We start from the raw sequence: 16,526 nt of genomic DNA, 5'->3' as shown, positions 1-16,526 counted from the left end.
TTTACTTTCAACATCTATGCATTCACTCATCGAATCAGACTCATTGATAACAATGCTAGCTGATGATTGAAATAATTTACGATATATTCTAAACTTGATAGGTCACTGGAATGCAGAAACAAGACGCTGAGCCTACCTCTGGCGTTGCATTAGCTGTAGAGGTTGAACTTTTCAATGACGGAATCATCAATGCCAAAGTCTCCGGAATGGTTTGTCAGTTTCTGATTGATTCGGGTTCACAAGTGAACACCATAACTCACACGACATTTGAACAACTTCGCGCCAACGCATCGTATAACGAAGGATTACACAACGTCCGGCATGGTACCGATCGTCAACTGAAGGCGTACGCTAAGTCTGACGGTATTCACGTGATATGCACTTTCGAAGCTTTCCTGGAAATTTCTGACGACCGGCCAATACTGCTCGAGAAATTTTATGTGGTCAAGGAACAGCGATCGCTTCTCAGCAGAGCAACGTCGACCCGTTACAGTGTGCTCCAACTCGGCTTGAAAGTTCCCGTGAATACTGGCTGGACGGCGGACGACAGCTGGATGAATATCGGATTCATCAACCTAGTTTCGGAGGTGTCAGTACAATTCCCGAAATTTAACATCCCTCCGATCAAGATTCCCTATGATAAAACGATGCCGGCTTGTCGTAATATATTTACGAACATACCCGCCGCTATGAAGCAAGCAGTTCAACGGAGACTCGAAGAGCAAGTATCAGCGGGAATCATTGAACGAGTGACTGACGCGATGGACGCGGCATTCTGCTCGTCTATGCTCGTTGTACCGAAAGGTAATGACGATTTCCGACTCGTGATCGACCTGCGGGGTCCAAATCGTTACATCCTTCGCAGCCCGTACTCCATGCCGACCCTGGAAAAGATTCTGGTTCAACTGGAAGGCGCTCAATGGTTCAGCACAATAGATCTACAGAGTGCGTTCTTTCACATTGAATTGGAAGAAGATTCTCGACACCTGACCAACTTCATGACCGAGTTCGGTATGTACCGATACATACGCCTTCCCTTTGGATTGAGCAACGCACCTGACGTGTTTCAAGAGGTTATGGAGCGGAAAGTACTGACCGATTGCGAAGGAGTTCTGAACTATTTGGACGACATACTGGTGTTCGGCAGGTCAAAGGAAGAGCACGACAAGAATTTAGCTGCCGTAATGGACAGGCTGAAAGACCACAACGTGCGGATTAATACGTCCAAGTGTGTTTTCGGGAGCAAGGAAGTTAAATTTCTGGGATTTGAACTGACGGACAAAGGATGGAGAATCGAACACGGGAAGCTCAGTGCGATCAAGAATTTCCGACGTCCATCATCATGCGCTGAAGTAAAGAGCTTTCTTGGTCTAATCACGTTCGTGGACAAATTCCTTGTTCACCGAGCCACGAAAACGGAATTCTTGAGAGCTTTGGCCAATGCGGACACATTCTACTGGACGGAAGCGGAAGAAACCGAGTTCGAGTCGTTGAAGAACCACACGGTCCATGCCATCAAGGTTCTCGGATATTATAGCTGCTCAGATTTTACCGAGCTGTACGTTGATGCATCTGCCGTCGGACTGGGCGCAGTGCTGGTTCAGCATGACTCTGATGGAACTCCAAGGATCATCGCATGCGCGTCCAAATCCCTTACAAATGCTGAAGCAAATTACCCCCAGTCACACAGAGAGGCATTGGCCGTTGTATGGGGAGTCGAACGGTTTTCGTTCTACCTCATCGGAAGACCCTTCGTGATACGTTCGGACGCCTCTTCAAATGAGTTCATTTTCCACACCAACTACCGCATCGGGAAACGAGCCTTCAGCCGAGCCGAAGGTTACGCATTGCGACTCTTACCCTACAAGTTCCGGATTGAACGAGTGAAGGGCGATGAAAATGTAGCGGATGCTCTCTCCAGACTGATTCACGTTACGCAACCGGCTGTACCATTTGAAGAGGACTGTTCAAACCACGTTCTTTGCTCGTTGGACGCAGGTAATAACAATAAACGCATAATTAACTTCCATAATAGTTGCTTTAAGACACGTTACTTTGATATAGGTTGCATGGAGATTACTATGAGTGAAATCGAATCTAGCTCTGAACGCGATCAAGAAATGGAGTTGCTACGTGCCGCTTTGGATAGTGGATCGTGGCCAGCGGAACTACGCGGTTACGAAGCCCAACGGAACCAGATCCACAAGCTTGGTGCTTTGCTGTGCAAGGACGACCGGATTATCCTCCCGAAGGACCTAAGACAGCGCGCTATGGAATCTGCACATGGTGGACATATCGGAGTGGTGGCGATGAAACGTGTGCTGCGAGATTTCTTTTGGTGGCCGCAGATGAGCAAGAAAGCGGAAAAGTTTGTCAAGTCCTGTGAGACCTGCGTCCTGTTATCCAAACGAAACCCCCCAGTGCCCTTGGCATCTCGTGAACTTCCTGAAGGACCGTGGGAAATATTGCAGATAGATTTCCTATCTGTGCCAGGATTCGGCTCGGGTGAGTTTCTAATGGTAATTGACACATATTCACGATTCCTGTCGGTAACGGAGATGCAGCGCACAAATGCAGATGCAACCAACACGGCCCTGATTCAAATATTTAAACGCTGGGGATTGCCTCGAATCATCCAGAGCGACAACGGCCCCCCTTTTCAGGGTTCAGTGTTTTGCGAATTCTGGGAAGCCAAAAACGTTAAAGTGCGTAAGTCGATACCGCTGAGCCCACAATCGAATGGGATGATCGAGAGATACAACCAGCCCGTGATCAAAACGTTGTCGGCTGCAAAATTGGAAGGACGAAGCTGGCGATTGGCCCTGGAAACATTTGTGCACCATCACAACACGTTAGTGCCGCACTCCAGACTTAATGTGACACCTTTTGAGTTGCTCGTCGGTTGGAAATTCCGCGGCACGTTCCCGAGCCTATGGAGTGCGACAAAGGACCTCGATAGAATCGACGTACGAGAAGCTGATGCAGAGCAAAAGCTGACCAGTTCCAAACTGGCAGATCGGGTACGTCGTGCCATGCCTTCGGATGTTCGAGTTGGCGATAGCGTTTTCCTGAAGCAGCAGAAGAAATCTAAATCGGATGCCACGTTTGGTTCTGAAAAGTATACAGTGGTGGCTCAGGATGGGTCAAAGGTGGTGATTTGCAGCGGAAACGGTGTTCAGTATACCAGGAGTGTCAACGACTTGAAGAAAGTTCCGGTAGCTCAAGACCAAGCCGACGGCTCGTTGGTTACGTCTAGTCCGGTTGTTGATCATGATTCAGACGACGAGCAGATCGATGTAGCGACACGAGACGAAAATACCGGAAGCCGCATAGGTTTGCGCAATAGAGGGTTGGTGAGGAAACCATCGAGGTATAACGACGATTACGTTTATCAAATCTTCGAATAACTGCGATGATTACACATACGTGAAATGAAGTCCAATAAATCGTACTAAACATTAAACAGGGTTGGTCTTATTTCTTGAAAGAGTACAGGAGGAGAATATTGTGGGATATATACCTAGTTAAATAATAATAAAAAAAAAAGTGTTCATTTCTCAAGTTGCCGACTAAATTTGAATATTTAGCTGAACCATGACGAACGTGTAAACAAACCCCTGTTTGGGCTAATTTCAATCATCTTACTAGAATCTCGTCAGCGTGTTCAACAAACGCAAAGAACGCGCCCCTAGACAAACGCAGACTCGCACCGGAAACTGGTTGAAAATACGAACGAGCCCGAAGACGGGATCACGATCCGATACTGTGCGAGAGTAATTGAGCATGAGAGATTGTGTGTTGAGAGAGAGAGATTGTATGTGAGAACGGTGTGATGGGTATGCTTTTGAAGTGGAGTGAGCGAGAGAGAATCATTTCGAGCGAGAGATGGTGAGCACGAGAGAGATCGGCAAGGCGAATGTGAGAGAAGCACGAATGGAACTCTCTTCACTACAGCCGAAGGAGAACCGCAGCAACCGAGTCATTCTACATCGTATTTCGGAAGCGAACAGTTGAGTTGCTGTTGAGCTCCGCCGTCGCCCAAGATGGCGAGCAAACGTGCAGCAGCAGGACACGACACCCACGGCTACTGCGATCGATCACAAAGCTGGCAACCGCGCGCCGTTGACGACGGTGCGAGAGCGAGAGAGGAGACAACGACGAAACGACAACGATCGAGAGGAGAGATTTTGGCGCGCGAACAGCACGAACGAGAATTTTCTGCGCGTCGAGTCGAGGACCAAACAAGTTCGCCGCAAGCAGCCGAAGTGATCGGACGGAAGTCGCCGCCGCGGATCGCGAGTTTTCTCGGAAGAAATCTTTAGTTTTAAAATTAGTTGCTAAATAGATGTAGTAGAGAAACTCGGGTGTTTTATTCGGTGTTGCTTGCGATAATCCGACCCTCCCAAGTGGTTCCCCAAGTCCGCCGGAATAGTGCAAAAATACAGTCCACAAATTGAACTCGAAATCGGACATGGTCCAAACGAGCCGGATCTAGTGAACCGGAAGTGCGGGGTAGTGCCCAGGACAAAGGCGGAGGGTCGTTTGTATCGCGGCAAGTGGACAAGTTCGCGAAAAGCGCGAAAAAAGTGAACGCCGCGACCAAGTGAAAAAGCCGCCATCTCGGCGAAAAAAGAAGCGACGCCATCTTGCGTCCAGAACGTTCTTGAGAGGAAAAAAGTTCCAGAAGAAGAACAAGTGGAAGGTTCCAGAAGCGGGACCAGAAGAGAAGTGACGATTCGGATTAGAGGACACAATTTCCCCCCAAGCATCGCGATTTCGGACTTGGCCGATTTCCGTGTTTGGTTCGGGCACAAGGCTCGATTGTTGGTGTTCCTCTAATGCCGAAAAGTGCTTCAAAAGCTCCTGCAACATCCCCCGGAAGCAGCGCTGAATTTGGAGATTCAGCCACAACGTCGACGCCAGTAGTGAAGAAGGAGAAGAAGAAGCGGAAGTTGCAGGACAAGATCAAGATGGAGATCGAGACGCTCGTCCACCGCCGAGGCCTGGCCAAAGGTAAGGTCACAAAAATCTTGAAAGCTATTCGCCCTACGGAGACTGCGGAAGTCCGCCAGCTAAGCGAGCCGCAAGTCCACGTCTACCTCAAGAAGTTGGAAACTGCTCAAAAGGAGTACATGTCCAACCACGAAAGCATCCTGGCCATGGTCGACATGGAGGGTCGTAAGCAAGCTGACAAGCACTACGAAGAATTTGACGACCTCCATGACAAAGTAGCCCTCATGCTCGAAGAGCAGTTGCTCGGGTTCAATGCCACAAGGGCAAACGGAACGCTGAACGCAACTGCACCCCCGCAAGCCCCTCAACCCCCTGTCATTGTTCACCAGCCCTTGAGAATGCCAATCCCCTCGTTCGACGGCCGCTACGAGAGTTGGCCGAAGTTCAAGGTTCTGTTCAAGGAAGTGGTCGACAAGGCGCCCGATCCGCCAGCGGTGAAGCTCTACCATCTGGAACACGCGCTGGTGGGGGGTGCAGTTGGGTCGATCGACGCGAAGACCATCAGCGAGGGCAACTACGCTCATGCCTGGGAGATTCTGGAGGAAAAGTACGGCAACAAGCGTCACACGATCGATCGGCACATCCACGGTTTGCTGAACCTGTCGAAGATGACCAACGAGGACCACGTCGAGCTGAGAGGCCTGGTGGATGAGTGCACAAGGCACGTCGAGAGTTTGAAGTTCCTGGGACAAGAGTTCACGGGAGTATCGGAGCTGATCGTGGTCCATCTGCTCGGCGCAGCGCTGGACAAGGACACTCGGAGACTCTGGGAGTCAGAAGTCAAGAACTGTGACCTGCCCAAGTACGACAAGATGCTGCAGTTCCTGAAGGCCCAGTGCTTCGTCTTGGAACGCTGCGAAGACCTGAACCAGAAGCAGCCAACGGTCCAGCCTAAGCCGGTCGTCAAGTCGACCCAGAAGTCGTACGCCATGTCAACGTCAGAGTTCGAGATCACATCGGAAGACAGGTGCGACATCTGTGGCAATGGCCACAAGAACCACGCTTGCCCAGTGTTCAAGGAACTTCCGATGCCGCAGAAGCTGGTCAAGGTTCGGGAGCACAACCTGTGCTTCAACTGTCTCAAGAGGGGACACCCCAGCAAGAAGTGCACTTCACCTGGAACCTGCTCGAAGTGCAAACTACGCCACCACAGCCTGCTCCACTCGGAAGGAAGTCCAAGGCCGGAACGGAAGGTAATTTCTCAAGTGCCCCCGGAACAAGCTCCGGAGGTCCAACCTGAAGAAGCAGCTCAACTGACAACCGCCAGTTGCCACAACGTGACGCCAACCCAACAAGTGCTGCTTCTCACGGCTGTGGTGGACATAATGGACAGAAACAACAAGACCCACCCCTGCAGAGTTTTATTGGACAGTGCGTCACAAGCCAACCTGATCTCGAAGTCCATGGTGGAGTCGCTGGGCTTGAAGCAGTTTCCGTCCAACGTCACCGTGGCAGGCATCGACAACACGAAAACCCACGCTTCAACTGGCAGCGTGGTCCAACTACGTTCGAGGTACTCCAGCTTCAGCGCCAACGTCAAGTGCTTGGTAACGGAGAGGGTCACGGCCGACCTTCCCACATCCGCAGTGAACGTCCGCAACTGGGAACTGCCGCCGGGAGTACAACTTGCTGACCCGTCTTTCCATCAGCCAGGAAAGGTGGATCTACTGCTGGGTAATCAGTTGTTCCTGAAGCTGCTGTTGCCCGGAGAGGTCCAGTTGTCGGAGCACCTGCCAATGCTACGCGAGACTCAGTTAGGCTGGGTCGTCGGTGGCGTGTGCGATGAAGAAGAAGAAACAGCAGCAGTGGTTCACTCGCACATGGCCATACTGGAAAACTTGAACCTGGAAGCAAGCGAAAGTGATGTGAAGGTGTGTAACGAACAACGTGAGTGTGAGTTACATCTCGAAGAAGCAGCCAAGATCATCGAAGAGGATTTGAAAGTCGACAACGCAGTGTTCGCCTCCGACGGCATCTCGCAAACGATCAAAGAATCGCAGCTAATCCAACTGTGCAAGACAGGTGGATTCGAGTTGCACAAGTGGTCGTCGGAATGTTCGGAACTCTTGGAGACCATTCCGGAAGCCAATCGCGAGGAACTGGTCTGCGTTGAAGGAACTGGAACCAAGGAGGTAATCAAGGCTCTGGGTCTGCTGTGGAACCCCACAGCGGACGAACTACTTTTCGCGACGCTGCCACCTGTACGAGGCGGGCGGCAAACGAAATCGAAGGTGCTCTCGCTCGTCTCAAGTATCTCGGACCCGCCGAGATTGACTGCGCCGGTGTTCATCAGCGAAAGGTTGAGGAAGCTTGTCTGGAAAAAGGAGATTGGATGGATTCAAGAGATACCAGAAGAGGTGGCGAAGGAAAACTTCCTGGATGCGATTCGGGACCTCGACAAGCTTCGAGTGCCGCGTAGGGTGGTGATTGCGAACGCCGCTGCTGACGAGCTGCACAAGTACGCCGCCGCGTTGAAGCACACATACGGAGCGTGCAGGTACGTAAAATCCGTCATCCCGGGGAGCTCCGCAGAACTGAATTTGAAGCTGGTGCCGAAGACGGTCAAAACAACTGCACGGAGTGAGCTGCTGGTCCCCTTTCTATACCGGCTGGTCAAGAACGTTTTGATGTCTTCCCGAGAACTGGGGCGCATCTACGCATTCGTCGAGCGGTGCGGCCTCACCTGCAAGAAGAAGGTCAAGAAAGGGCGGACAGAGCAACACTGGAAGCTTGCCGCCAAGGCGGCCAGCCCAAGACTTGAGATAAGAACGCACACTAACCTGGATCTGGGCGACATAGTCCGAGTCGTTGACTTGCGGACACGTCGCGATGTTTTGAAGCGGCCGATCCTGTACAACGCCGCTTCCGGTGGGGAGGATGTTCGGGCCGAAAGCTGTCAGCCCGAAGAAAATTTCACGAGTGAGCAGTGTCCAACCCCACGGCTACTGCGATCGACGACAAAGCTGGCAACCGCGCGCCGTTGACGACGGTGCGAGAGCGAGAGAGGAGACAACGACGAAACGACAACGATCGAGAGGAGAGAATTTGGCGCGCGAACAGCACGAACGAGAATTTTCTGCGCGTCGAGTCGAGGACCAAACAAGTTCGCCGCAAGCAGCCGAAGTGATCGGACGGAAGTCGCCGCCACGGATCGCGAGTTTTCTCGGAAGAAATCTTTAGTTTTAAAATTAGTTGCTAAATAGATGTAGTCAAGAGAAACTCGAGTGTTTTAATCGGTGTTGCTTGCGATAATCCGACCCTCCCAAGTGGTTCCCCAAGTCCGCCGGAATAGTGCAAAAATACAGTCCACAAATTGAACTCGAAATCGGACAGAAACCCTCTAACCCAACACCGGAATCCCCAAAATTACCCTTTATTTTATACACAAATTTAACAAACTAAACAGATTAAACATACAATAGCAACTTATTGTTCTAAATCAGCAGTTTTTCTGGAAGCCACTTTCCCGCAGTGCACCGAATCCAACCTGGTCCATGTGACTGTATCTTCCCGATGTAATCCTCCGACGGGTCCAGGTAATAAAGTTGTTCACGTACTTGGCAACGACAACAACTTGCCCTCCTGTTCGTTTTCCTCATAAATATCCACGATCTAGTGGATGATGCGGGTCGCCGACAAGATCAACGGTAATCTGGATGTAATCGTGTCCTTCGCCAACACCCGAACCTCCTTCGACCACATCGGCACCGATCCGGCCAGATCTGCTCGGTTCCGATCCGCCTCGTCGAGCAACAGAAACGTGCAACGGGACAGGTTGTCTCAGGATGCCTCGCTCCAGCAAATCGATCAAACATCCCGGCGTAGTAATCACCTTCTCCGCCCTCCAAATCGCGAACCTAAGTAAAACAAATGCGTCAACGTTAGAAATCCAAGCCAATCTAGCACTACTCACCAGCGGTTCCCCGCTGTCACGGCCGGACAGCTCAATCGGTCATCCCTGGACTTGGAAGGTGGTCGGCGAGGAAAAGCCCTGCTTATTGATCTCTCAAACTACAAACTCATGAAAGTTATCCTCGTCGAAGGTCTGCGTCGGATGGGGCACGGTGTTTTCCATCACAGTGACCTGCATGTACACGGGGACAACGCTTAATTGGGGGGCTCGTACAACTTCCTTCACGGTTTCAGGTGCTCCCCATGGACTTCGCCGGCCTCTGGCTGTGTTCGGCATCGCCTTGTACGCTGAACGAATCCACCGGCTTATCGAATCGTGGATTTCCGTCGCCCGGGTCCGCCTTCGTTTTCCTGCAACAAAAACACACTTGGAATGTAAATAAAGCAGCTCTCAAAACATCAAACCAAAACAAACCTTTAACGATGCAGGACAGGTCACGATTCGATGCGAGTCCGCAATCATCCGGCAACCCCGTTCCTTCTCGCGACTGCTCAACTGGTCCGGTGAATCGGGTGAATCCGAATCGCCAAATTTGCCAAAAGTTAAAACCATGCACAAAAACAAATAAAAACAAAAACAAGACCTACCGTCGGATGCAGTCAAATTATACAGACATGAAAATGAAAATATATTTGATGTTTTTTGCTATATTAACCATTCTAAAGCAAATGACTTATAAAAAAGTCTTTGATATTACTATTTTTTTCATTATCATCCTATTATTAACGATTCGTAAGCAAAATTAGGCTTTTCAAATTAAATTTATTTAAATCCAGAGATACTGCATGATACGGTAGCTGTTTACGTTATGGTGGTGCCATCTGTTGTATAGAATTTAGTTTATCAAAAATTCCACCAGAGGGATTTGGCGTAGAACAAACGCAAACCTGGCGGCAATTTTGTGAAACACCCCTGTCTGTGCCCCATTCCTCAAAATGATCAACTCACATTTTGCGTGTATCGCCCAGTTTTGACATTTCTCTCCTTCTTCGCAAACGCCCTCCCAGTCACGGCGTTCTAGCAGGATTCTGGAAGAGTTCTCACAGAGGTGGATATTCTAACAGCATTCTAGCAGAAATGTTCTACTATTTTTGCAGGATTCTGGCAACCAGCTGTGCTAGAATATTTCGTGACTGGGCTCACGCTGATTCATCTGGGAGAAACCGGCGCAACCAAAACAAACAACAACAAATCTGTCGTCGCAAGTCCTGTTTAAATAAAAGTTATGTTAAACAAAACTTTTAGTGATTTTCTGCTCGGAAACTAGGCTTCGTATTGGGTTTGTATTTGGAGAATGGAATACCCGATTCGAGTGGTAGTTTGACAGTTCGCTCCATAAGAAATACATTGCTCACTACCAATCGCGTCGGGTACTCCATTGGAGAACAGAGCGGCGGATCGTTTGCCTTGTGTGGCTTTCGATGCTGGTTCGATTTTAGTTGGCTGGATGGGAATAAAAGTGGTCAACCACGATTGAAGGAAAGTTGTTGCAGGGAGGACAGATGTACGCGGATAGCGGATTCTTAATGGTTTATTTGGGCTATTGCTTTGATTGTACCATTTTTTGCATCATGGTAGATCCAAACATTGGGCCGCTGTCGGGAAACGCCTGCGTTTTAAAGCACGGCAAACGGGTTGCTTCCATTTGTGGGGATCAAGAAAAGATTTGCAGGGACAAAGAATTTGCCTGGTTTTACTTCCACCGCGCATTGCTAAATGGTGGTATCAACGTGGTGCTTGCTCTCTCCTGGCCGAGGCCAAGGTAATCTTATTTTTCAGCCCATCAAAAACGTTTACGGTCCCCATCCGAAATGATTCAGGTTTTTGATTGTGTGATTGGGTGCCGCTTGTGGAAAATCTCTTCGGATAGGTAGTTCGGATAGGGCTCGTGCATGAACAACGTGGCTACGTGACTACCAAAATTCAAATTCTAGATTCTTCAAATGATTGGAAAGATTTTCCAAGAAAGTGCACCTCGTATTGTTAACATCACTATATTTTTATTTTTTGCATGATGGGCGCCGAAATGGGGATTACGCTCCGAGGCACAATTTTTATTCAAAATAATAATAAAACCTGGTTGAATTTGGTGAAACATATTAGAAAATCATTACAATATTTCGAACATATATATAATATCGCGTATTGAAGTTAACCATTTGAACTTTAAAATAACCTTTTGATTTAGGATAACTATTTCAGTAAACATCCTCAAAAAGTTTTTCAAAGTCATTCAGAAAAAAATCACCATTACAAACTTTTTAAAAACCCTAATTATAACGGTAACTATTTGACAAATAATCATCCAAGTCCGCCAGTTGAACCATTTGAATTTTAAAATTACCTTATGATTTAGGGTAACTATTTCAGAAAACATCCAGAAATAGTTGTTCAAAGTTATCATGAAAATTGTTGACCATTATGAACATTAAAATAACTCTATTACGTATGGTAACCATTTAACAAATAGTTATCGAGGTCCGCCAAATAACATTATTACAAATGGTGACCATATTTCATAAGGTTTTTTTAAGTTCCACACTGCAATCGATATAGTTTTCGTTTATCCGGGAAAATTGCCAAAAATTTTATAGAAATGGTTTTTTAAATATACCCGCATAAACGAGAACCTTAAAAAAACTATGTGTTTAATGGTTTTCTCACCATTTCAGAGATCGTAACCACAATTTGAAAAATGGTAGCAAAACCTTAAAAATACCATATCGGAAATGGTACCCTACCATTTATCATAAAGTTCGACCATCTGAATTGAGGGTGGTTAGCAACGGTAACCTTAAAAATCCCCGAACAACGTTTCGTCAAATTACCATTTGTGTAATGGTAAAAATAAAGTAAATTTTCTCGAAAAAGCGACGTTTTTCCTCCGGTTTTTACTGTTCCAGAAATGGTTTTTGAATGGTATTTTAAGGTTTTTCTTACAATTTTTAACCTTGCTGCTACTGTTTTACAAATGGTTCGTAAATGGTTTTTTAGGGTTTTTCTTGCTATTTTTACCGAGCGCTACTATTTTGGAAAAAGTTTTCACATGGTTATTTAAGGTTAATTCTATAATTTTCTGCAGTTCCACTATTTGCAAAATAGTTTACAAATGGTTATTTAAGGTTTATCCATAAATTTTCGACCTGTTTTTACTTTTTGATAAATGGTTATTAAATGGTAAGTTAGAGTTTATCTCAATTTTGTACCTACCAAATTTGTACAGAATTGTTCACTTTTTGACGGATGGTTCACAACAATAATATTAGAACTTTTTCGGCTTTAATTTTAGTTGATTGCCGATTCTGTTCGGTTGATCATGCTGCCAAAGTCGTCCAAACCTGAAAAAATAAGAAAAAAAATCACAAAGTATCGAGTAGAATGTAACATTCAAATATCATGTACTTATCTGATGATTCAAAGGATTTCCTCGGTCGGCTGCCGCCAAGATCTCTTTTGATTACCAATCGAATCATCCAGCACCAACTGTTCCATTGTTTCAAGTTCTCCACGGCGCTGAAATGATCATAAAGAAAAATGTAAACAAAGTATCTGGTAAATTAAATGATTTGTTTGAAAATTATACCTGCGCACAAAACGTAAACAACGACCAGCCGCACGAACGATTCACTTCAGACTGTTTTTGCCTGTGCCAGCGCTTGCCTGCACCAGCGCAGGTAACGAGCGTAGCGAGAGAAGAGAAACGAGAGAGCGCGCAAGGCAGATTATTAATACTCTGACTTGCGCTCTCTCTCATTTTTTTCTCTTGCTACGCTCGATACTTGCTCTCGCAATTATGCGTTAAATCCAAAATTATTATTATAATAATTAACTATTGAAGAATGATTCGCTCAAACAATTGAAATAAGGTAACAAACATCAGAAACATGAGATGTTTAAAATTATTTATGAATTTCGAACCTTTTTGTTCTTGTGCTCCTCAATTTGTATTCTTTTTTGGTTGATATAGATTTGTGTAATCGATCATCCGGTAGACGACCCACGGATGATGCGGTGGCGGATGAATCACCAGCAAGTTGTGCTGCAGAGCATCGCACAGGACGGGGTCAAACGCCAGGTACCCCGGATGTGCTTCTCAGCCCAAATGTCCTGGCGCAGCTTACGAATCTGTGCCCACAGATATTCATCCTGCGAATGAGGCGAATTATGATGCTTCTTGGTGCGCTTGTTTAAAAACACCTAAATCCGACCCAGCAAATTCTCCAGCGCCGATTCCTTCTTCTCGTTCAACTCCCGGCCAACCTAGGCTAACGGGTAGAGCAACAAGTTCGTCGAGTTGACGTGACAATTGAACAAATCGGCCAAAAATTTATGCGCGTACTGGGCCGCGTCTCACTTGCATTGCTTCAGATTCTCTTTGAAGGCCTTCACTGTATGGTTCACAAACTCTCCGCCAATGTTACAATTCTTCGCTTTTATCAGCCCCATCATCTTCGAGTAGATCGTACACTTTTCCGGTAACTTTATCAGACAAAATCCGCAAAATCTTGTTCCTTAAGTTGCCCAAATCCGACACCAGCACCGAAACGAACGTTTCGAAAGTGCTTCAAAAATGGCCTGAGGGTCCACCATCCTAATTTCGTGCAAGCTCCATGACGGCCTAAAAATCCATCACCCGTAGTGATACGACCACTCGCGAAGAACACCGCGAATCGAAAACCCTCGAATTTCGCGCTAGTTCATCCACCAAGAGGCCAATGTAGATCATCTGAAGCACGGACTGCCGGCACTCTTTACCAGCCCGAACGAAATTCCGAGCAGCTGCCGGTCATCAGCAGGTTCACGGAAAAGTTATCGATTTTGGCGGAGGAGGACGCAGCCGCCACCGCAAACGGAAGGTCATCCCAATCAAAACAATCATTCGAGTTGGCCTGAAAGCGCTGTAATTATTATTTGACACGGATGCAGCAACCTTTGATTGCGGACAGGTTATCCCGCGAGGACGTCTCAAAATCATCCGCTACCCGGTCAACACCACTGGAATAAGAAAATCGATCAATCATCTTATACTCAGATTGTACCGTCTAACTTACGACTTGCTGCGTTTTTTCTGCGCCTGGCCAAGGCATCTGTCACTTCTTGTCACAGAGCTGTTCCTAGCTTCTACTCTTTGACCTCCCAAAAACGACCATCTTGGCCTCAATGTCCCGCAGATGGCGATCAATGTTCCTCTCGATTTCCGCCTCAATCTTCGACCGATTCTGGATTACATCGTTCTGTTGCTTCAGCACGTCCAACTTCTCCCGGCGGTTACTCCACCGTGCTGCATTCTACCATCTTCTCCGAGACAACGCGCCGACCATGATTATGCTATCTTCTCTTTTAGCTTTTCCATCGACTGCAAGTTGTCATACTTTTGTTTTACCTTGTGATCTCCCCCACCAGAAAGCGCAAACTCCACCCCTCCAGGTTGTACCTCCACTTGGATGGCTTTTCAACCTGCTGTATTCGCTTCAAGACTGCCACCAGGTGTACCATCTAAAAACACGATTAAAAATCATTTCATGTCGAAAGCAAAGAACGAAAACTGTACCTACCTTGCAATAACTGATAACGCTGACAAATAATAAAATAGAATTGAAAATTTCCCAAAAAAAAAACTTTTTCAGAGCTCACTCGTCGGTCGTAGCCGTCGTAGCAGCTCAGGCTGTTTGTAAACAAAACTTGCGATGATTTCCGAGGTTGTCATTTTAGCCAATCGCTTTCTTCGATGTTTTTGCACTGTAAAATGAAACAAGACTTTTGATGGCGGAAAACTAAATTATTATTCAAGATTTATTTTTCGTACAGTTCAGCATAACAATTTTTTTGACTATTTGTATTGAACTGATTTCAGAGTAGCTGTGTGAGTAAATTCTAAAATTTGAATTTAGATTGAACAACTATTGTGTCAAAACAGGATTGGCCCACGGTTAGATCGACGACACGACAAAAGCCACTCGACTCTAAAAAGTGGGCACCAAATTGGCTTACCCCTCCGGTTCCTTTGGAACTGGAAACGTCAAACTGGATTTTATTTGAAAAATGCTTCAGTTTGGCAGCTCTGTTGGAGCAGCTGGCTTTTGACATCGAGAAATGTCAAATCTGACAAAAATATCTTCGACGACGAAAATCCGGCAAGGTCAGCAACGCAAATTACATTTTGAACGGCAAGTTTTGAAAAACAGGGAATCCGGAGAAGGACCTGGTCGCTGAGAACCGAGAGAATGCCGCCGGGAGCCTACTCTTCACATCCTCCGGCACCGAAATCCTCGGAACAACAACTAGACGCAGATTGTGACAGGCAGATTGTTAATTAGTTTAGGGAAAAGTGAATAGCTGAGGACCGATGAACTGACGGCCCCGTCATAATCCTAACGGAGCATTTTAAAAATCAGATACTCACAAAAAGGCACCTTCTGCACTAGCTGGTCATTTGGCACCAAATCCTTGAGAAGCTTCGATTTGCTTTCCTACGTCACGCAGCCGGGTTTCCTTGTTAGATCGCTTCGAGGTCCCCTGGAATCTACTCTTCATGGACAACAAGCAGTATGCGAAGTCAAGATTCATTTTAAACTTGGGTGGTCTCCGACAAACTTAAATCGGTTCAATAATTATAGGAGGGGCTTAGGGAGGTTCGTTTGGTAATTGTGAAGAGAGGAGAAAAACCTCTTGAGCACAGTGATTCTGCTGATTCTGCAAGAGTCGCTCGGTGGAAATGCCCGTCGGTATTTTGACTTAGAAAATGTGTTTAAGACCAGAAAACCGAACGAGGAGTTTTTATTTGTCAATCCGGTAGTTGTTTTGTCTGTGACGGCCACTCCCAGTGGCTTGACGATGGCCGTGTCGATCAATGCCGGCAAATGGGCCGCGCCGGAGTAGAAACGTGTGCGACTGTACCAGAAAATGGACAATAAGAACGAGCAGATTAATCAACAGTCGCAGTAAGTGGTCAAGCTAAAAGAGCCGATTACGAACGCGCTTTGACCAGCTTTGTAATCTTCTCCAGCATGTCCAAACTCTTCGGACTGACGTACCGCACGTCAACGTTGTACAGCGTCAACTGCCGCGCCTACGAGTGCACCGTCCTGGCGTGCTTCAAATCCCCCACTATGATAATGGTCAGTCCGTTGACCGTTCCGATTTCCTCCCTGATGGTGAAGAAGTCCAGCAGGGATTGCGTGGGATGTTCCCCGATTCCGTCGCCGGCGTTGATCAGCGGCTTTCGGCAGTGGTGGGCCGCTTTCGAGACCGCTCCAGGTTCCGGATGTCGCAGCACTTGGTTCACTTGACGTCCGTTACGAGGGGATCGAGTAATCGACGGCCAATCTGGAATAGATAAGGAAGGTCTCGCATAGGTTCCCGGAACTTAGAGAATCTCCAGCGTAGACTAACCGAAGCGTCAGCAAGAGCGAGAAGTACCACGTGAGTGCTGGCTGCTGATTTCGCAAAAAGAAGCGCACTTGAAGTCACTGCCTGAATGGTCGGAATCGATGCGTGACGACGGACTGTTCACCGGAATGGCTAGCAGGAGATCCTATTCGATTTCGATTTGATTTAGAAATATATTAAAATAGAGTTCAGCAAAACCAATCTTAAACCA

At 47.1% G+C, this 16,526-nt stretch overlaps 1 protein-coding gene across 1 annotated transcript; it reads right to left on the bottom strand.

The window, feature by feature from the left end:
* Nucleotides 1-8,348: 8,348 nt before the first annotated feature.
* On the bottom strand, nucleotides 8,349-10,143 carry LOC120427482 (uncharacterized). The gene is made up of 4 exons (XM_052711392.1): nucleotides 9,341-10,143; nucleotides 9,140-9,276; nucleotides 8,927-9,024; nucleotides 8,349-8,870 (listed from the first exon to the last, which is right to left on the bottom strand). The coding sequence occupies exons 2-4, from the start codon at nucleotides 9,200-9,202 to the stop codon at nucleotides 8,609-8,611; spliced, it is 423 nt and encodes a 140-aa protein (XP_052567352.1). The 5' UTR covers nucleotides 9,203-9,276; nucleotides 9,341-10,143; the 3' UTR covers nucleotides 8,349-8,608.
* Between the last annotated feature and the right edge of the window lie 6,383 nt (nucleotides 10,144-16,526).

Source organism: Culex pipiens, unplaced genomic scaffold, assembly GCF_016801865.2.
Source record: "Culex pipiens pallens isolate TS unplaced genomic scaffold, TS_CPP_V2 Cpp_Un0004, whole genome shotgun sequence".
NCBI classification, from domain to species: Eukaryota; Metazoa; Arthropoda; class Insecta; order Diptera; family Culicidae; genus Culex; species Culex pipiens.
The sequence above is the reverse complement of the archived record's forward strand: the minus strand, read 5'-3'. Positions and strand labels throughout refer to the sequence as shown.

What these genes read in the sequence shown, in the direction of transcription:
- LOC120427482 (XM_052711392.1), bottom strand. Translation starts at nt 9,202, where the DNA reads ATGCCGAACACAGCCAGAGGCCGGCGAAGTCCATGGGGAGCACCTGAA. An exon ending in CTGAAACCGTGAAGGAAGTT is followed by an intron (nt 9,025 to 9,139) that starts GTACGAGCCCCC and finishes ATGAGTTTGTAG; the next exon opens with TTTGAGAGATCAATAAGCAG. An exon ending in GTGACAGCGGGGAACCGCTG is followed by an intron (nt 8,871 to 8,926) that starts GTGAGTAGTGCT and finishes TGTTTTACTTAG; the next exon opens with GTTCGCGATTTGGAGGGCGG.